We start from the raw sequence: 21,526 nt of genomic DNA, 5'->3' as shown, positions 1-21,526 counted from the left end.
AAAAATACCACAGAGGGGAAAGGGTGTGAGAGGGAACTAATGGAGGACATTTATCACTTGGGCTAATGAAAATCCAAACACTTTCCAGTCATGTAGCTGGAGGAATAAAGCATCCCCACAAGTAAAACTTGATATTGTAGAGATGAGCAAACACTTTTCTGATTCAAAATATTACCTAAACACTGTAGAAAGGCAGATGCAGTTAAATTCAGTTCATCCGCTTTGTTGAGTGAACTCAGACCTTCCAGTGCTTCCCTACAGGTGCTGGGGTGGGGGCAGCTTTGGTAAAATTCAGGGAATAGGAAAGAAATAAAGGAACGCAGGCAAATCAGTGAGAGAAGTCTGAAAAAAATCATCCACTGTAGTGACAAAGCAGGAACTTGCACTCGCTGGGCATCCGTGTGCCCAGCTGCAATGGCACAGCTGGAGGAAGGTGGTGAGGGCACGGCCCTGGCAGGAACATGCCACAGTGTTTCTGCCCCGTGCTGGGTGCCAGGGAGGTTCTGCTAGAGCAGGAGAGGAGCGGCAGAGCCTCAACTGCCTTACAAAGCACTTCTGGCACATGCAGTGCAGTGGATTTGAGCCAGTTCAGGGCATGGTTACACTAGTCAGATTGCGCGTGGTCAGCATCAAACAAGCCTAGGTCACATAAGTGATTTTTTTTTTCCCCAGCATGAGCCAGCAGCATCCCCGACTGAACCACTTGTTTCCTTGGCGGACAGTAGAAATAGCAGCCCTGTTGTTCTGCAGTATTTTGTACGCTCACCTCGGAGAGCCCAGACTTCTGGCGTCCCTGGCAGCATTTTGCAGGAGGAAGCACTGCTGCGGTGCAGCTCCCCCTGCACAGCCCCCCGGGCACAGGTGAGCCATGGGCACGCTGCTGGTGCTGCTGGTGCTGCTGATGCTGCTGATCTCCACCCTGCTCCCCAGTGGAATCCAGCTCTGCACTGCATTACAGACAGAGGCAGAACTGCAGGACAAGGCAGACAATGGCTCTGAAATGTCAGAGCTGACACCTCGACTATGGTCTCATCATCCATCAAGGCAGTCGCTGCCCTGCCCTGTTGGAAGTCAGCAGTTCTTTATCCCGTTGCTCTGCTGCAAACCAGCTTTAGCCTGGGAAGATGGCAGCACTCTGAGAAGTTGCAGTGGTTAGACACAAAGCCCCCAAGCCACTTATCACCGTCTAGTGATGGACACGCAGCCTCTCTGAGCCAGCGACATGAACAATATTTAACCTTTGCTGTCCTCACCACGCACCACCATCAATACTTCGCTACAGTCAGCGTTAGGCAGATGATTTCAGCCTGGGAAGGGGCTGTTTGGTGACAGTGACTTCTGCTGTTGGCTGGGCTGTTTGCCACCCGTGTCGCTGCAGGACAACCCTGCCTGCCTAGCGCGTGGGGTGCAGCGCTGCCAGGAGTCTGGGAAGCTGCCCGGGATGATGGTCACCCCAGTAAAAGGAGGAGAAAAGCTAGAGCCAGGAGGAAATTTTGTAATTGCCCTTGTGTGACTGTCCCTTGTGTGCCCACAAAGGGAAAGCAGGGATAAAGAGGAGAGCTGGCGCTAGGAATAAACGTTTCTTCCTCTCTTTTGTTTCCACCTGCTGATATGGCTCCCAGCAGTTCACTCTTTCCTGGTTTTGCAGGCTGTGGTGACAGCCAAAGCTCCAGGTCTCAGTGAGAAGAATGAAAGAAATGCACCAGCGGTCACGGTGCAAAAATTTATTGCTAAGAAGCAGATAGAAAAAAAAGTGATCGAAGCCAGAAAAAAAGAGCAAGAACCATGAGACTCACGGAGGGTCATGCTGATGCTTTTTATAAGCCGCTGCATCAAGAATCACAGAATGGCTGAGGTGGGAAGGGACTGCAGTCTCTTCCTCTTGCTGAACAAAAGGCAGCTACCCTGATGGTGGCATGTGAAATATGGGATGAACAGCAAAACTGAAGGGTTGTCAGCGCTGCAGGTGCATACAGGGCTATGACCTCTGGCACGTAGCTCATTTTGCAGTTACACTTTGTTTAATGCTGACCACAACTGCATTCATCGTCACTCCCAGCTATGCAGGCAGCACACTCCAAGTCATTTTCTGCACCACAGAGGAGCCTCATTGCAATAAGCAGTTTTCACCATAGCTGAAATCTGGCCGTACCCACCCAGGGTATGTACCTACCCTCAGCTGCCTCGCATTGGCCCCAGGTGCCTCAAAATACATTGCAACCACTCTCCCCTCAGCTAAACAGATAATCCCATCCCCAGGGCTGTTTAAGGGTGTCACATACACGTTTGCACAGGCTTTGGGGGGTCGGTACACGCATTTTCTCCCATTACCCCTGGGGCAGAACAGAAGGTGCAGAGCTGGTGCGAAATAGATTGGACAGACAGGATCCAGGGCTATGGTTTGTGCGGTAGTAACAGGAGGGTAAATCCCAGATCCGCGACAAGGCAAGGGGACAGACAGGAAGGGTGCCCTCAGCCAGCTCCATGGGTGAGTCCGCTGCTGGGCCACATCAGGCGGCTGCACCAGGCCAAGCCCCTTTTGCTCAGAGGTGTCAGCACCCTGCCACACAGCCGCCTCTGCTCCAGCAAGAAAAGCACCTCAGGCACGCTCAGAGACCTCGTTTCTGGTATCACGCTATCCTCTAGCCACGTACCACCTTATGTACTGTGCTACTTTTCATTCCCTTGACTAATCCAGTGTGAGAGCTTTCTGAGACACATATAACACTTGCAGTGTCATTTTATTTCAACCGCTCTAAGTGAAATACACTAGCAGTTTTTGCTTTATTTGTACACCTGCAGCCTAGTAAAAAATTGCCTTGAAGCTTTAACTGTGTCAGTCAGCAAAATCTCAAATAATAGATGCTCTGCTCCAGCACCCTCAGGTTCACAGACAGAATCACAGAATCACAGAATTGTCTAGGTTGGAAGAGACCTCAAGATCATCGAGTTGAACCTGTGACCTAACACTAACAAGTCCTCCACTAAACCATATTGCTAAGTTCAACATCTGAATGTCTTTTAAAGACCTCCAGGGATGGTGACTCCACCACTTCCCTGGGCAGCCCATTCCAATGCCTCACAACCCTCTCAGTAAAGAAGTTCTTCCTAATATCCAACCTAAAACACCCCTGGTGCAACTTCAGCCCATTCCCCCTCATCCTGTCACCAGGCACATGGGAGAACAGACCAACCCCCACCTCGCTACAGCCTCCTTTAATGTACTTATAAAGAGCAATAAGGTCGCCCCTGAGCCTTCTCCTTTCCAAGCTGAACAAGCCCAGCTCCCTCAGCCGCTCCTCATAGGACTTGTTCTCCAGACCCCTCACCAGCTTCGTCGCCCTTCTCTGGACTTGCTCGAGCACCTTCATGTCCTTCTTGTAGCGAGGGGCCCAAAACTGAACACAGTACTCGAGGTGCGGCCTCACCAGAGCCGAGTACAGGGGGACGATCACCTCCCTAGCCCTGCTGGCCACACTGCTTCTTATGCAAGCCAGGATGCTGTTGGCCTTCTTGGCCACCTGAGCACACTGCTGGCTCATATTCAGCCGACTATCAACCATCACTCCCAGGTCCTTCTCCGCCAGGCAGCTCTCCAACCACTCATCTCCCAGCCTGTAGCTCTGCTTGGGGTTATTGCACCCCAGGTGCAGGACCCAGCACTTGGCCTTGTTGAACTTCATGCAGTTGGCCTCAGCCCATCGGTGCAGCCTATCCAGATCCTCCTGCAGAGCCTTCCTACCCTTGAGCAAATCGACACACGCACCTAACTTGGTGTCATCTGCGAAATGACTGAGGGTGCACTCAATGCCCTCGTCCAGATCATCGATGAAGATATCAAAGAGGACCGGCCCCAGCACCGAGCCCTGGGGAACGCCACTAGTGACTGGCCTCCAACTGGACTTGGCTCCATTCACCACGACTCTTTGGGCCCGGCTATCCAGCCAGTTTCTAACCCAACGAAGCGTGTGCCAGTCCAAGCCAAGAGCAGCCAGTTTCTTGAGGAGAATGCTGTGGGAGATGGTGTCAAAAGCCTTGCTGAAGTCAAGGTAGACCACATCCACAGCCTTTCCCTCATCCACCCAGCGTGTCACTTTGTCATAGAAGGAGATCAGGTTTGTCAAGCAGGACCTGCCTTTCATAAACCCATGCTGACTGGGCCTGATCACCTGGTTGCCCTGTAGGTGCCACATGATGACACTCAAGATACTCTGCTCCATGAGTTTCCCTGGCACTGAGGTCAAACTGACAGGCCTATAGTTTCCTGGGTCTGCCCTCCGTCCCTTCTTGTAGATGGGCATCACGTTTGCTAGCCGCCAGTCAACTGGGACCTTCCCCAATAGCCAGGACTGCTGATAAATGATGGTAAGCGGCTTGGCCAGCTCCTCTGCCAGTTCCCTCAGTATCCTCGGGTGGATCCCATCTGGCCCCATTGACTTGCATACATCCAAGTGCTGTAGCAGGTCGCCAACCATTTCCTCATGGATAGTGAAGGCCACATTATGCTCCCCATCCCCTTCCACCAATTCAGGGTACTGGGTATCCAGAGAGCAACTGGTTTTGCCGCTAAAGACTGAGGCAAAGAAGGCATTAAGCACCTCCGCCTTTTCCTCATCTTTCGTAACCAAGTTCCCCCCCGCATCCAGTAAAGGCTAGAGATTCTCCTTAGTCCTCCATTTTGCATTAATGTATTTGTAAAAACATTTTTTGTTGTCTTTGACGGCAGTAGCCAGATTGAGCTCCAGATGAGCTTTGGCCTTTCTAATTTTGTCCTTGCACTGCCTCACAACACCCTTATAGTCCTCCCAAGTGGCCTGCCCTCTTTTCCAAAGATTGTAAACCCTCTTTTTCCTGCTAAGCTCAAGCCACAATTCTCTGTTCAGCCAGGCCGGTCTTCTTCCCTGCCGGCTCGTCTTTGGGCACGCGGGGACGGACAGCTCCTGTGCCATTAAGATTTCCTTCTTGAAGAGCGCCCAGCCTTCCTGGACCCCTCTGCCCTTCAGAACCGCCTCCCAAGAGACTCTACCAACCAGCGTCCTGAGCAGCTCAAAGTCAGCCCTCCAGAAGTCCAATGCAGCGGTTTTACTGGTCCCCTGCCTGGCTTCTCCAAGAATGGAGAACTCTACCATTTCGTGGTCACTCTGCCCAAGACAGTTTCCAACCATCACATCTCCCACCAGTCCTTCTCTGTTTGTGAAGAGAAGGTCTAGCGGGGCACCTCCCCTGGTAGGCTCGCTAACCAGCTGTGTCAGGAAGCTATCTTCCACACTCTCCAGAAACCTCCCAGACTGCTTTCTCTGGGCTGTGTTGTGCTTCCAGGATATTTCAGGGAAGTTGAAGTCCCTCACAAAAACAAGCGCTGACGATTTCACAACTTTTGTCAGTTGCCTGGAGAACTCCTTATCAGTCTCCTCATCCTGGTTCAGCGGTCTATAACAGACCCCCACCAGGACACTAGCCTTGTTGGCCTTCCCGCTGATCCTACACATAGGGACTCAACCTTACCATTCCCAGCCTCAAGTTCTGTGACATCAAAACTCTCTCTGATATAGAGAGCCACACCACAACCCCTTCTGTGCTGCCTGTCCCTTCTGAAGAGCCTATAGCCAGACATAGCAGCACTCCAGTCATGAGAGTGGTCCCACCACATTTCCGTGGTGGCAACCAAGTCATAGCCTGCCTGCCGGACGATGGCTTCCAGTTCCTCCTGTTTGTTACCCATGCTGCACGCGTTAGTGTAGATACACTTCAGCTGGGCCATTGCCTTATCCCCCAGCCTTGCTATTGTTCCCCCTGGCACAGCTCTAACAAGCCTTGTTTCAGCCCTGTCCCCCTTCTCGCCTAGTTTAAATCCCTCTCAATGAGCCCCACCAGCTCCTGGCCCAGGATCCATTTTCCCCTTAGAGATAGGGACCCGTCTGCGGCCATCAGGCCGGGTGCCGAGTAAAGCGCCTCATGGTCAAAAAAAATCCACAAAATTTCTGTGTTGGCACCAGCCTCTGAGCCACGTGTTTATCAGGTGGGCTTTCCGTTTCCTCTCTGTACCCCTCCCTGTCACCGCAGGGATGGACGAAAACACCAGCTGTACTCCCGCTTCATCCACTAACCATCCCAGTTCCCTAAAGTCCCGTTTGATGGTCTTCAGGCTTCTCTCTTCAATGTCATCACTGCCAGCCTGGACTACTGTAAGAGGATAATAGTCAGAGGGGCAAACCAGGTTGGGAAGCTTTCTGGCAACATCCCTGACCCTGGCCCCAGGGAGGCAGCAGACTTCCCTACGGGTAGGGTCAGGCCGACAAATAGAGCCCTCTGTTCCCCTGAGAAGGGAGTCGCCCACAACAATCACCCTTCTTTCTGTCCTGGTGGAGGCAGTCCTGAGGCATGGAGTTGACTTCCTCACCCCAGGCATCCTCCTGGGTAGACTTACTGCCTCTTCCTCAGCTACCGGTCTCTCAGTCTCCAGGGCCTCAAACCTGTTGTGTAGGGGCACCTGGGAAGGTGGGGCCAGTGGCGGGGGACATCGCCTGCAATGCTCGAGCAGGGACCTGTCTCCATTCCTCCTCAACTCCTAGGTCCCCTGCCTCTGCCCGACAGCAGCAGGGCAGGGGGTCCAACCCCATTTGGGGTGTCTCACCCTGGTACCTGTCCTTCAGGCCGTGCAGGGAGTTGTTCCACAAGTCTATCTCCCGCTCACACTCCCTGATATCCCTCAACCTCTCAACCTCCTCCTTGAGTTCTGCCACGAGGCAGACCAGGTCATCCACCTGCTTGCACCTCACGCACACAGTCTCTTTGCCCCCCGCAGGTGCTAGCAACAGGCTCAGGCACTCCCTGCACCCGGAGACCTGAACTGCCGCAGTTTTGAGCGGGCAGTCGGTCTGGGTGTGTACAGACTTCCTGGAGAGCACGCGGTGCCTGGTGTACACCATTGCAGCTGAGCTAGTGGCAGACCGCCGTTAGAGGAGTTGTTCGTATGGGCCGGGGGGAAAACGCTCTGCCCTGCCTGCTCGCCCTAACTGCCACACCCCGCCCTGTTTGCCTGTCCTGGTCGCAGCGCTCCCCAGGGGCAGATTTTGAGCAGCCAGGGAGGGGGCGCTGCTGGCTCCACCTAAGCCTCCTTCTCGCCTCTTTCACCTCCCTCGAGTGGGCTCGGTGCTGGAAAAATTATCCCTGCCTGTCCGATCCCCTGCTCCCTGCAGAACACGTCTGCCCTGGAGCTGATCGCCTCGGCAAGTGACACGCTGCAATAAGCTTTCTTGCTCGATAGGAAAGGTGTTTTCCTCAGAGGAATGGCCTTTCACGATCCCACATACCTCCAAGATCTCTCTGCGAAGAGATCACGTTGTGTGCTGCCAGCGACACATCACTCACTGCACAGCAGCACGCCCCAGATTTCCTGCAGGTCTCTCACGCTGCCTCTGGCACTTGGTGAATAGAAACACACGACCCACACTGCCTACATACAGGGGCAGGTTGGAGTTGTATCTAGCACAAGTTCTGCCCCAAGGTGTGACAGCACCACACTATCACAATGGGCGCTCCACATCATCACAAATGGTGACATCTGCTGGCAACGCGATGTGCAAGCAGAAAGTGCAAACACCCAGGCTCCATCTTCTATGAATCAACAGCCAAGCAAGAAGCTGAAGGGGGAAAATCTGGGCAAATAGGCTTGGGGGTTAAGTATGGGAAGCTGTAGTTAGTATGGACTGAGTGTGACGTGAAGTTAGCACGCCCTTATCCATAGGACATACTTGAGCAGGGTTCCTGGGTTGAGTGGTTTCTCTCTTCTATGATCTAGCCATTGTATTTCTGACCTAGTTCTAGACCAGAAGATGACTTAGCAGTTGCTGAACTATTTAATGGAGACTGGGAAGTTGAAGACCATGTCATCCTCATGGAAATTAAGGTAGCTTGTTTCTCATGCAAGACTGTAAGACCAGTACTTACACATGCAGTTAAAGCAGTCTCACTTAGTGATAGACTTTCTAGCTCTCTTGCTTCAGAAGAGCATTATCAGTCACCTTAATTTGGTTCTATTCCTAACTGTACTCCAGTCCTTGTCTCAGACAAAGGCAGTATTTCCATTTTTAATTCAGCAGTAAGACTTACCTTCTCTCTGCTTAGTATTTGTGCAGCCCTTGGATACTGTGGAGCACACCACCCCAGGAAAACCTGTAAGGAAATGCCTAATTCTAAATATATTCACCTTTTTTAATTACAAAAGGGTTAAGAGTGATTTGTAAAATCAGTGGCATGTTATCCAGAACTTGCTAGTAGTAAATAGTCTAAGCAATATTTTGTTGTAGAATTTTTTTTTCGTTCTAAATACAGCATCTCTAGTCACTGAATGCATGGGGAGATAGGTACTCAGTACTTCTGGAATGTTTTTATTCCAGGAGCTAGCAATCCACTCATCTGCAATCCTGCTACAGCAGATGCATTGATGCATTTAAGAAGTCACTGTTCACCTTTTGTCACAATAACCGCTTCAATACCATTAACAGCAGTGTGACAATAGATTTTAGCAAGCACTTACAGTGTGCTCGTACCACAGGAACAAAAACCAGTAGCTTACACTTGTCATGGGCCTCAGAGAAAGTCACAAGACATCGCCACGAAGGAAACCCACATTCAGATTTGAAGTGGGTGAATAAAAAAGTGCTAAGTATGTCGCCATCATTGTTACAGTATTCCTACAGAAGCTTACCTACATGTGAATTTGAAGTGGAGAATATATCCAACATGGCTTATATGTCTTTGAAGAGATGTAAAGGTGCTATTCTAGCTTTCAATGCCAAATGAAATATTGCTCTCGATTATCTACTGTGGAAATTATCACCCACATGTTCTGACTATAATGCTACAGAAAAGACATCAAAGAATAAACACACTGAGCTCACAGCTGTATTATATATCCACGACTAACTTGCCTACAAAGGCCCTTGGATTAGGACAGGTAGAGATTTTCAGAACCTGCTGAAAATGCCAATAATCATTACAAACATTGCTCTTAAATGTTACGTAACTGAGTGGTGCCATCTCAAGAAGTTACCAAGTTCTTCTGCGTGATGGTAGGACATGCCTGAATTATTTATACGTCCCAAAGCACTTCTAGTCCAACAGAACCCACTGCAAGCCCTTTACGTAAAGGGAGCTTGCACCTAAACTAAGTAATGCTTTTTCAAGCTGAAGTCATTAAGGAGTTAGGGGTTGCACCATGATAATTATAATTCCGCATTTTTTCCCCTACAGATCTTAGAATGGTCAGGATCATAGAGACTCCTTCTAGAGAACGTTGAAAACTCAACCATGTGTTGTGCCATGATCATTGCAATTCCACATTTTTGCCTCTGAATATCTTAGAAGGGTTGGGATCATAAAGACTGCTTCTGCTAGAGCATGTTGAAAACTCTAATAACCATGTTAGGTTTTAAGTGACTGAACTGCTAAGTAATCACCTAAGAAACCAGTATATTCTCGTTAAGTTATCGACAATGTGGTTTTCCTTTTTATTTTTTTTATTTTTGTTCTTAAGTTTTTGTTTGTTGCTGCTGTTTGCTTTGTTTGTTTTAATACAATTAAGGATGTGCCATTTACACCCCACAAGAAAAAGCAGAGAGTCCTTATGGAAAAAAAAACAAATATATTGAACACATACCAATCAAGTGGTACAGATACGGGACTGGCTTTGATTTCAAAAGTAGAAATAAAAAAAAGATGTAATGCAACAGCTGTTCAATTTCCAAGTCTAAATAGGCACTGTAAAAAGACATTTCAGCTTTCTCCAGCACACATTCTTGTCTAAATGCTCCCACTGTAATCAACTCCTAGGTTCCCAAACAACAACAAAAAAAAATCACTGGGAACATAACCTTAGAATAAAAGTTAATATCCATCCACCCACCCTCTTACAAAAAAGCAAACAAAAAAATTCCCCCAAAGTACAACCTTTCAATGCTGCTGTTTTGACTGGAGCAGAATTGGAGAATTTATAAAGGTTCAAAAGCACCCAAGGCAAGTAGTACAATATAATTTGTTCACTAACTTGTATTGGAAAGGAGATTAAAAACATTAAGATCTGCATCTTGGTACATAAAACTGTTGTCCTGAATAAAGAGAAATCTTTCAGGAAAGTTTTACAACTTGGTGGAAGTCCAGGACCCAGCTTTAGGCATCATTAATCAATGGGGTTTAATTCTGACTTAGTTATAACCACTTTTATATACTGTACATCTACCCTATAGTTGGATCAGTGTCTCAAACTGCTCACTGGTGTCCCTTTGAACAACTGTAAACTAAACCATAGTATGCAACTCCATAGGAAGCTAGAGATCAGGTGAATATACACAGCCAGTTATATCTCCCCTGCTTCACGCTCTTCTGAGCTCCTCGGGTCTTCTGATCGGCCATTAGCACTTTCGTAAGAACGTTTCTTGTCTTTGAAATCTCGCGGTGACCTCTCTCTTGAGCTTCTATCTTTATCACGTGATGTTCTATCACGATCTCTTGAACGTTCTTTGTCTCTTGAAGATCTTTCTTTTGAGGATCTGAAAAGTGAAGTTTGAGAATTCTCATTAGTCATGAATTCACAGCGGTCAAACAGCATTCTGATTTTGTATTTTTCTCCTTATTCCAACACAACATTAGATTTATGTAATATATGAGAAGACATCATAAGTCATTCTACTTTTCTTCCTTCCCTACTTTCAATTGCAAAACACAAATACTGTTTAGGGACAAAATTTAACCTACTTTTATTACAGAGTCCAGATTAAGGTCAATATGCTTCATTTAATCTCTTGCAATTCCCATCCTCAACCTTGCAGTATCAGAAGTTCCACCAGAATTTCTCATATGCAGTTTTTAACTTGAGAAAAATTGACTAGCATCTCTCATGCATCAAAGTTACAAGTTTTTAAAAAAAGTGTACCTAAAAATGGGAAATTGATCAAAAAGGGGGAATTAACTTGTAGAGATTCTTGAAGGCGGCTATTACATGACCAAGAGCACATCTGGAACCTACGCTCCACTTAGTTTTTGTAAGAATAATCATCCCTTGAAGATTTTAGAAGGTCGGAATTTCCAGATAGGATTTCCAAATTTCAGGCATTTCCAAAACCTTTACAAAGAAGCCAGAAAGAGCTGTTGCATTAAACATTCTACATGGGTTTAAATTAAATGAGCTGCCTGCATTGGGAAAAAAAAAAAAAAAAAAAAAAAAAAAGGACTATTTTTTCCCCTCCCTTCCAGAGGGCACCTAAGCTTGTCATTGAAAAACATTACATTTTCATTTTAAGATGTCCTGCAATCATAAAAGAATCAAGTTCATACTTTCACAGAAAAATCTTAATAGCATCCTAGCATAAAGATAATTACTAATTTCTTAGACAACATATCTGCTGTATTGGACAGTACACTGTACTCTTTCCACCTGGAGTAAGTTACTGTCATTACCTCAAAGCTTCAAACCAGAAGTCTGCAAAATGCTTCTTCAATACATGTCCCTTTGTAAGCTTACAAAGTGACCTCTCATCGTTTCCCAGCTAAACAGATTACTTTTCCTACAGCATAGTTTTTCACAAGATTTAGCATTTGCAAGTGCTGAAATACACAGACAGTAAGTAATTCAATACCACAAACTACATGCTAATTAAGAAGTTAATACTAGAGTTAATATAGCTGCTTCCCTAGTATTTTGCACAAGTCTACTGCAGAAGTAATAATGCTCCCCAAAATCAGCTGACTCAGACTAATTCTAGTAATTAATCCTAGAATAGGCAGACAGACAGGATACAAAGCCATCATCAGCATCTTTGGCTTTTAATTCAATACATTTTTGGAGAATGTGAGATGCATTTGTCCAGCTGTCCCACTGCTCCATACAGGTGAGGCTCTAATCAGCTGACAAGAAGGTAGTCTGGCTTCAGTGGATCACAGCACAAAGATGTGAAAGTTTGTACAATTCTTTTAGCAAGCAATAGAGACAAGGATACTCAGAACTAAAATACCATTCCTACCTTTATCAAGGACAAGGTGTAGATAACCTCTAGAATCAGAGGCTCTACTAGATTTACATTTTCTGGCATGCTCAATAAGGATTACTTCCCAAACAACCAAGTAGATGCTTCATCAGAAATCCTACATTTGCAAGATATGTGGGGCAGCACATGTATTTCTAATGTTCAACAATTACGAATTATTATAACATGCGATACTGGTTCCAGGACAGCATTTGTGGATGCCTGCATTGGGTCTGAGGACAAAAAATGTAAGTGACCTTGGACAAAAATCCCAAGTAGTCTTGACAGTCTAGTGTGAGCTCTAGGAAAGCAGGGTATAATGTATCCAGTTTCAATTATTCCAAGAGGTAACAGACTAAAAGCACCAGTCTGTGATGTGTCATCAGCCCCAGTCACTTTTCTCAAAAGAAACAAAATGCAAAAACTTAACACTTCACTACCACTGCAGAGAACAGCGTAGGACTAGAACATTCATTCTGCTGTCCACCAGGACCTGAACAATATTTTTAAAAAAGTTTGTCTAAATGCTGAGTATTTTCTCACCCAGCTTTAAATCTCTGCAGTGTAGACATCTAAGATAACCAGATTCCTTTAACATTAAGCAAAGAAATGAGACAAATCATGCCCTAGAAGCTTCTACTTTAAAATAGATGCAGAAATACGTCAGATGAGCCTGTAAATGGGACTCTTGAGATTTACATGTGACCTAGTCATCTAAAACCAGGTGACGTGAAATCTCATGATTTCAGATACTCTTTGTCCATACAATATCTACATACATCATTAGCCCTTGATATATAGCTTCTTGCAAGTGGGCTCAAGCACACAGACACAAACATCTCAACGGCTTTTAGAACATGAATCAGCAGCCTGCAAGAACTTTAATGATGCTATTGAGTATTTTACTCTAGCCAAGCCCAAAGAAATCACACTGAGGGTTTTAAGATTAGCATAAAACGTTGTGACTCTTCCCATAGAGAAGCCACAACTCCACAGTTCTCTCAGTGTCTTCACAGTTAATGGCAGCACGTGCTGACACTGCTGCAGCTTTCAGCAGTCCTTCTACTGCTTCTGATATCAGCTCTTCCGTGATCTGGCAAAAGCACCACAGTCTCCAGATCCTACTTTATTTGGTTATGCCACCCAAAAAAAAAAAAAAAAAAAAAAAAGGCTAGGACTCCTTTTTTAAGTATGCAACTTGCTGGAGTGTGTCTTTTTCTCTTCCAAACTATACTTGGCCACAATCCTTTGGACAACAGAATCTTTTGAGATTAAGGAAGACAGGTTTGAATAAAGGTACTTTATATTTGCATTTGAAGAAAATACTTAAATATTTAAAAATAGGATTTGGCAATATGTACTTTCTTGGATTAGAAAAAGTTCTTAAGAAACAAGAAGTGTGATATATTTGAGCCTACAAGTTCAGGTTTATTTTGGATTCTGGCATCAACAGTGGTATTGTATTTGATAAGAAGACTTTTTCCCACATTCATGCAAAAAGCAGATTTAACAGCTAGAAGGGCACCTATAAAAGGAGGCATTGAGGCTGGCTGCAAAGTCAATCACTATCCTGGCTCCAGTGAAGCAAGACTATAGCTGTAAGGATACATTAGTCTCTTGAAAGCACAATTTACATAATTTAAATTCAACAACTATTGTTTGACATTAGAGAATTAAGACATATGAGCTACTAATAATGGCACACACCTTCCTAAAGTTAACAGTAGTCTAAGACTCTCACTCGTGCCAAGAATTGTTCTAACGCAGGTCTCTCTCAAGTTGGGAAATGGCATCAGAAGTAGTATTTCCAGTACTGAATTTCGTAAGGCTGAAATCTTGCACCCTGAAGTCTCGTATTTTTACTCATTCAAAAAGTTTTTACTCATTCAAAAACAAAGCTTGAAGGGCTTATCTTTTAATAGTGTCTTGTAAAAGGACACCGATTTCATCTTCAAAGTACCTTGTCCTTTTTCAGGTAATCTTTGACAGCTGATAGGTTTAACATTATATGGATAGCATGAATAGTCAAAATGTCTTCATGCCATTTCTTTATTCTTACAGATTTCTCTGCCAACATACAAAAATAATGCATCATTTGTCTTGTGCTTATCAAATTGGAGAGTTTGAACAACTATGATGAGAAGGACAGAACAATCCACCAGTATAATTTTCTCTGAAGTGCTGCAATTCGGTCTTGCAAGGCTGGACTTTGATGTCAAAGTATTAAAGGCAATTTGAGCATACACTTTATGCAGTGGCTTATCCAAGTAAACAAATGTGTTGATACAAATTAAAATGTCTATTTTAAGACTGAAAAACTACAAAGTTTGAAGTGAAGATTTGCTAATCTGCCATTGTGAACACCTTGAAATGGCAGTCTTGAAGATAGCCATGATGACAGGCTAAAATTAAGGTGGAAATTGCTGAGTGTGAAACATTGACTTTAGGACACGACAGAACATCCTGAAGAATTTTAAATACCAGACACCACTGATTTTATCAACTAGAGTGCTGAACATTTATGTTTTATTCATATGCCACAAAAAGAAGGAAACAAAAGGCTTGGACCAACTCTGTCTTCTGTGCTCTCTTAACAGAGCACACTGCAAACTAGATTCACCCAATCTAGAAAGAAGAAAGCTTACCTTTAGGGCAGAGAGCACACTTGAATAAATTCAACAAATACTTCTCCATGCTTGGAGGTAAAACTACTAGATCATTTGAATTCTAAAACCTGCACGTATGGACAAATTGGACCTCTTCTTTTCTATTAAGCCAACAACCTGTCAGGGTTTTAAGGCTAGGCACCCTGTCTACTACACTGCACTCAAATCTCTGTCTCAGTGGCTGACCTTTACAAGAATGGAATCCTGGTTATGAGCATGCCTCCCCTACCAGAAGCCTTGTTTTGCAATTCTAACACTCTAAATTATGCTTACCTCACTCATCTAAAATAAGCCAGCAACCCTCAGGAGCAGACTGCAATCAAGTCATTCAAAAGCAGCAGCCCCAGACTGCTCTTTGCAGTAATTCTTTCAACAAGGGATCAAGCCACTTTCCTCGCAAAGCAGTACCTTCATATTTGATACAACAACTTTATTTAATGGCACTAATAAACTTGTCTTTATCTAGCACAGTACACAACAGATGGGTTCCACCACTGGGAATATGAGCCCAAAGGGAAAACTAAATGGATAACAGTTAAAACTGCTTATTTCCCTAAGTTCAAATGGAGATCAATTATTTCACTTCACTCCCAGCTTTCCTGGAGTGTAGATTTATCAGCATGACAGCAATACCCTGGATCACTCCTTCACAAGAGAAGAAATACAAAGACCTATTATTTTTTATTTTTAAACAACAACAAAAATCACTACTATATATAAAATCATAAATATGCAAGGGGTATAACTGAATTCTGAGACAGTCTCAAAACATGTATAAGTTACTAAGTACTGAGTGTAAACTTCATTTAGTGCAAAAAAAAAAAAAAAATATCTGACCATGCGTGTAGGAAAAGCCATTTATTTCCAGACCAGTATTTACCGCTTTTTGGAGCTGCGTTCTCGGCTTCTCTCCCTGGAACTATGCCTGCTTCTATGATGGCTGCGACTCCGGCTGCGGCTGTTAGAACGAGACCTGTGGCGATGGCGTTTCTCACGGGACTTGGAGCGAGTTCTCCTCTTTCGTTCCCGGGAGGCTGAGCGAGACCGATGTCTGCGGCGATCTCGGGACCTAGATCTAAAACAGAAAGGAATTAAGACACTGCATTCACCTAGCTATTCTATCAGTGTACTTTGAATATTACACCCTATGCATAAGCAAATTTGTACAGAGAATAACCCACAGTGTTCAGACCTACTGCATTGCCCTATGACAGGTAAACAAAGAGGGGAGAACAACATTAGACGTGCTACAAACTTTTTTTTTTTTTTTTTTTTTTTTTACTAAAGCAGACAGTTTTACAGTTGATTTATGATTATACTTATGGTTACAGCATAGCCAAGTCAGGCTTTGGAAAGGAAAAGTATTTGTTTTGTTTTAAAATCTTGCATTTATCAGGACAAGTTTTAGAACTTTGATGCAGTGACAAGGATCATCTGGCAGAAGCTGTGTAATTATGATATTCTCAGAACTTAGGACTATACCCTTTCCCCATAGCTACTGCAATAGAAATAGCCTGTAAGGTTCTAAACACCATATAAATTCTTGATTTTCTTTCTTTTTTAAATCACCTTGCAATAATACCTCACTGGTGACTTTCAACTGCAGGTATAGAAGAAAACTGGCAACATAAATAGGAGTCAACATAGCACTTCGTGCTTTAAGAACATAGGTTTTCACCAAAAAGGAATTGAACACAAGCATCTGTTTTGAAGAAAGTAATTCTCTGCGTTCCAAATGTTATCAGGGATAAAACATTGTATTGTAGTAACCACAAAATAGACAGACAGCTCAACAGCAAATGCTAAATGCTGTATAAACACAGAGATAACTATGTAACAGGATGCTTTTTCTGTAAAGAACATCTCAAATTAATAAGGCTAGACAAATTTATAACGTTCCAGCTTGTGAAAGGCTGGCATCACTGGTGGTATTTCTCATTTGCAGATTTGTATACCTTTTGGTATGTTTGCTGTGGGATCTTGACCTGAAACAAATGGAAAATGGTAAATCAATTTTTCTTACAGAGTCTTATTATCAAATATAAAGTACAGTTCAGTAATAAGTCAGACTAGTTGAGCCTTTACTGTATTTATCATTTTACTAACAAAAAAAGTTAAAGGCCATTTATTTTAAGTTAACATCTTTGCAACACATTTATCAGGAAATAGATCCCCCAACAACTCTGTTCTGTGCTTTTTTTGTGTATGTGTGTGTGTGCATGTGTATGGGGATAAGGGCATCTACTCTGCTTTTTAATTCACACCCCTTCAAGAAGAAAAGCTTACTGTTAAATAGAGCCAGTACTCCCTTATTTCTTGTAAGACACATTGTCAGACTGCAATAGATTTCAAAATATTCATTACTAGCTTCTGAAGACAGTATGTCAAGAGAACTGCAGTTCAGGTCCCATTCGACCCTACCCTCACAAAGCCTGGAAACAACAGTCTATTTTCATAGAAAAACAGCAAATTACTTTGCTTAGTCAATGCTATTCAACAATTCCCAATAAGGAAAAAAGTTAACACCTGTCAGATCTAAAAACAAGGTACATACCTGAGAAACATATCGCATGTAAAAGGCATTTGTTCAAGTTTTGTTCAAGTGTGTAGAGACAACAATATTTGTAGATTTTAAAGAAAAGGCTTTCTATAAAAATAATTTAGGTTTTAAGTGAATTAAAAGTATTGAATGAGTTAAACATTTAAGTTTCCAAGGAAGGGAAACTCATGATTCTGCAGATTTACAAAAAACAAACGTTCATGAAGGATACTGTTGTTTTTCTATTAAACTTATATAGAACATTATGTAAATGCAATTGAAGTAGATCCCTACCTTCTCAGTTTCTCCCTTTCTTCTCTTTCCCTCTCCTCTCTACGTTTCAGACGCTCCTGGTTTCGTTTTTCCTGTTTATCAGCCACAATCCTCTAAAAGAAAAGGAATGTATTCATTAAGTTACACTTCAAAATTTCTCAAATGAAGGTGTAAAAGCTATAAAAAATCTAGACAGTTAATATTCAGTTCTTTCCCTTGTATATATTTCTCCCTCTCTCTTCCTCAGTGTATATATATGTATTTTTTTCAAGAAACACAAGTTATTGCAGAAGAGCTGCAGCAAATACGTGGGTGTTACACCAAGACCTGAAAGATGTAAACTTACATTAAGTTTTTCATGAAGGGGAATTCAGAGCAGTAAGTCATGAAGTCATGTCTTAACGTGAAAGTTTCCATGCCAAACCTATCGTATTTTGGCTACTGGGGAAGGGTAGAAGGGAATTAGAAGAGGGATGTAGTTAGGAATTGTATTAATTCCCTCAGCTATCCTTTGAAATAAAGAAACTCCTAGTCTTAAAGGACTTGGTTGGGCTGATACCTAGTTTTGAGGCTACTTGTTTCTGTGTTGTGAACAGTACACATAGAATTAGAAAGGATGCTTCAGCTGATAGCCCCCAGGTTGAACTCACTACTACTGGGGACAAGGCACGCTCAGTAGAGGGCCCTCAGATATGGAACTCACAACTGGAGATCTGGCCAAACCCAAGTCTCGCCACCTTCTGGACATGATGAAAGAAATTCAACTCTTTGTAAAGACCTTCTTCTGAGATGTGGAATTGCCCCAGCAGCATCTTGATTAGATCTCTGAGGAGAGCTCTGAGGAAGGAGGGGATAATTATTGTTTTCTTTTTTGTTAGGAGAAGTACTTCAAAAGATTATTTTATTGATGCTTTGGGAATGTGACATAATTATCCATGCATATTTTTTTCCAAAGGTTGTAAATAATCAGTTAATTAGCCCCTTTATTTCAAATTATCTCTCTACTTCCTTGCACAGTATCAGTAGTTTAACTACAAGCAAGGTTTCTTCTTCAAGTGAATCTGCATAATTTCATGTAGGGATGAGAGGAAATGCACATGATCTCCTCTAGGTATCTAAGGCTCGAATTACAACAACTGTATTTAGGAGCCTAAATTGCCAATATAGTTAACAGAAAGAGTTGAGCTTTCCAAAGGGTAAGTCACAGTATCCATGCAAGACAGCTGGAATATTATGAGTATCAAGCCAATTCACTCAAATTCAGCAGCAACACTCCTTGCTTTAGGGCTTCAATTCATTTGATGATTCTCTTTAGTGACTGCTATAGTAACATGCTTAATTGCGCCTTAAAGTCCATAATTTGCATATTAAAATCATAAATGGCATAAGCTTCCAAGTCCATCCTCTTGAATACCAAAAGTCTGGAATATAATTCCAGTAAGTTTTTCTTCAAGCATATGATTTCTGATTGAGGTAGCGTTTTTTAAGAAAATATTCCAACTGGATTCAAAACTTCAAGCTATGGAGAACATGCAACCTCCCTGTAACAATTATTTTAACAGTTAGCCTCACTTCAAGATATACACCTTTTACGATTTTGACTGTGGATAGCTACAGCCTTGAGTTGTTGGAACTCATTTCACCTATTGTTAGTCAAGCTTAAAAGCCGTGATAACCACTCAAAGAACCATTGTTGGTGCCTATGAAATGATTTGTCTGGATAAAATAAACGAGTTTCTGTAGTCTTTCACCATACAGCAGGCTGTTGAAGCTCCAAACATTTCTGTAGATCTTTTTGGAATCCTTTGCTATGAATTACTGTCCTCTTTATGCACGTGCTCTTTAATGGTACCCAAACTGAGCACAGCATATCAACAACAGCCCTATTAACATTTTATCCCTAATTAAGTAAAATATCACTCCCTTAGGGTCACATGTTCTTGTATTTTCAAGAGTCTCATTATTACTTTCATCCAATAAACTGGCTTAAGGTAAAGTTCATTTGTCTATCTCCCAAGTCTTCCAAGACACAGACACTTCCAGCAACACTAATTCAGAATGCAGTTCTCCATTTGACAAGTGGAATTGCACTCTTTGTTCCCAAGATGCATTACTATGAACAGGTGTTTTAATACAACTAGTCCAAGTGAGGCCATCTTATCACATTATCTAGGCAATTGGTATTAGATTAACATGTTCGGTGTTTATAGACGAACGAATTATCTCAAAAGGTAACATGAAAAAAATCACACAGCCAGAGATTCCATTAAGACTGCCTTATTAAGTAGGAGCACACGCACACACACGAAATAGAAGAATGATTTACCCTGAGTTCCTCAAGCTTCTCTCTTATTTCAATAAATCCTAAATGCAGCTTTCCTCCAAAGTGGTCAGCAAGACGTCGGTCATTGTCATGAAGACCAAGGTAGGCCGAACACACTTCACAAACCCGTAGCTTCTGCTGCTGAAAGCTAGAGGCAGGCATAGAATTTCTGTATACCTCCTAGGAAAAGCAAATTTGTTAGTCTTACTTCTCAATGTGCAAAAATACAAAAACAAATTTTTACCACGAGTATATTACTTTTGATGACAGAATTCAAAGCAAATCAGCACATCCTTTATTTAATTCACCCCATTCATAAATCAACCATCTCATAAAGATGAAGTACAGGTTCCTCATTTTGAAGATTGGATGTAGTAAAAACAGGATATTACCAAATGGTTTTGCATATTAAACAAAGTGGAGTGATCATCTTTATTTCAGATTATACTGCTTAGAACAATGAGTAACTTTCATAGAAAACACACTGAATACATGTTAACACAAAAATTACTATATGTTAACATATTTTATAAAAATATTAGACGTTTTCATTGTGAACGCAGTTTAAAACAAGAGAAATCTACCCACATTTTAGATGCTAATTAAACATCAAGTTACCTAAGCAAAATTTACCTACAAACACTCAGATGACAGACAAGCAAGACCGCCAGCAACCCCTCTGGTACCATTAAAGCAACTGCAGATGTTTGTTTCTATGAATTTAAGTATATTGGTGAAATATGATATGGAAAAAGCTCTTGACGAGATTTGCCACCTGAACATTACAACAAAGACTAAATTGACTTGCCTGATACACAAGCCATTGACTATCTTTCAATGAAAACAAACTTAGCAGGGTCTGAAACGGCTCCCCTTACTGAAGCTTTCCAATATGAGCCACACACCAACACACTTCAACGTGCAGTGGGGTTACCACGGCAAGCGTCACAAGACCCAACAAAATGAGCAAGTCCGACACAGACAGACATGACTGTCATGTCCACAGATGTTACCAGCCAGTACAGCTAAACTAAGGTAAACACATCATCAGTGGAAGTTAGTATAATTTAATAGTAAAGGAGTGTATTTGAAGGTGGAAACTTCTCCCAAACAGGATGCCACAAAGCAAATTCCTTGGTTTATATAAAGCAGTTAGCTAAGGAAGTCCCGGTAGCTAAGGCATCTTGCACTACACAGTTACTGGCCAATTTAATTTGGGATACTGCCCTCTTTATCCCCCAAACCTTACACAATCAACTTACTTCAGCTTCTCTCTTCTTTACCCGTGCCTTCTCCACCTCATCCATTACTTTTTGAGATTCTTCCACATTTCCATCAGCTCCCAGCTGTTCCACTTTGGCCAGTAGTTTCCCAATTTCTTCATTCAATTCATGAACTCGTTCAGCCTTGAAAGAGAAAAAAAGGCTCAATGCGGGAAATGCTTTTAAGTTAATTATGGAAAAGAATCTGAACTAATACTGAGCTATTATTACATGCAAAATCTGTAGGGTGAAATTAAAGGAAGCACGCAGAGATAACCTCCCCGTTTAAAAGGGAAACAGAATTGCCTCATGTCAAAACACACAGAGAAAGGCTGGGTTACCAAGACTATGTAGCAACTCCAGAGCATGATTTTGTTCAGAGATTTCAAGTAATTCACGCTGCTGTCTTGCAAAATTAGTATTCACACAACTGTTCCTCC

At 43.0% G+C, this 21,526-nt stretch overlaps 1 protein-coding gene across 3 annotated transcripts in view; it reads right to left on the bottom strand.

Annotated features, from left to right (window-relative positions):
• Positions 1 to 9,483: 9,483 nt before the first annotated feature.
• Positions 9,484 to 21,526, bottom strand: part of LOC309881888 (putative RNA-binding protein Luc7-like 2) — a 33,489-nt gene continuing 21,446 nt past the window's right edge. For 2 of the 3 annotated variants that reach the window (XM_082768412.1, XM_082768414.1), the window contains 6 exons: positions 21,087 to 21,230; positions 19,828 to 20,004; positions 17,523 to 17,614; positions 16,645 to 16,674; positions 15,570 to 15,764; positions 9,484 to 10,550 (listed from right to left, as the gene is read on the bottom strand). In XM_082768412.1, coding sequence (XP_082624538.1) covers positions 10,358 to 10,550; positions 15,570 to 15,764; positions 16,645 to 16,674; positions 17,523 to 17,614; positions 19,828 to 20,004; positions 21,087 to 21,230 — 831 coding nt within the window. In that variant the 3' untranslated portion in view covers positions 9,484 to 10,357. The remainder of the gene's footprint in view (positions 10,551 to 15,569; positions 15,765 to 16,644; positions 16,675 to 17,522; positions 17,615 to 19,827; positions 20,005 to 21,086; positions 21,231 to 21,526) is intronic. The other variant, XM_082768413.1, reaches the window with a different exon arrangement.

This window comes from Aythya marila (genome assembly GCF_965140915.1).
Source record: "Aythya marila genome assembly, chromosome: 1".
Taxonomy (NCBI): domain Eukaryota; kingdom Metazoa; phylum Chordata; class Aves; order Anseriformes; family Anatidae; genus Aythya; species Aythya marila.
Note: the sequence above shows the minus strand (reverse complement) of the source record. Positions and strands in the feature narration are given on the sequence as shown.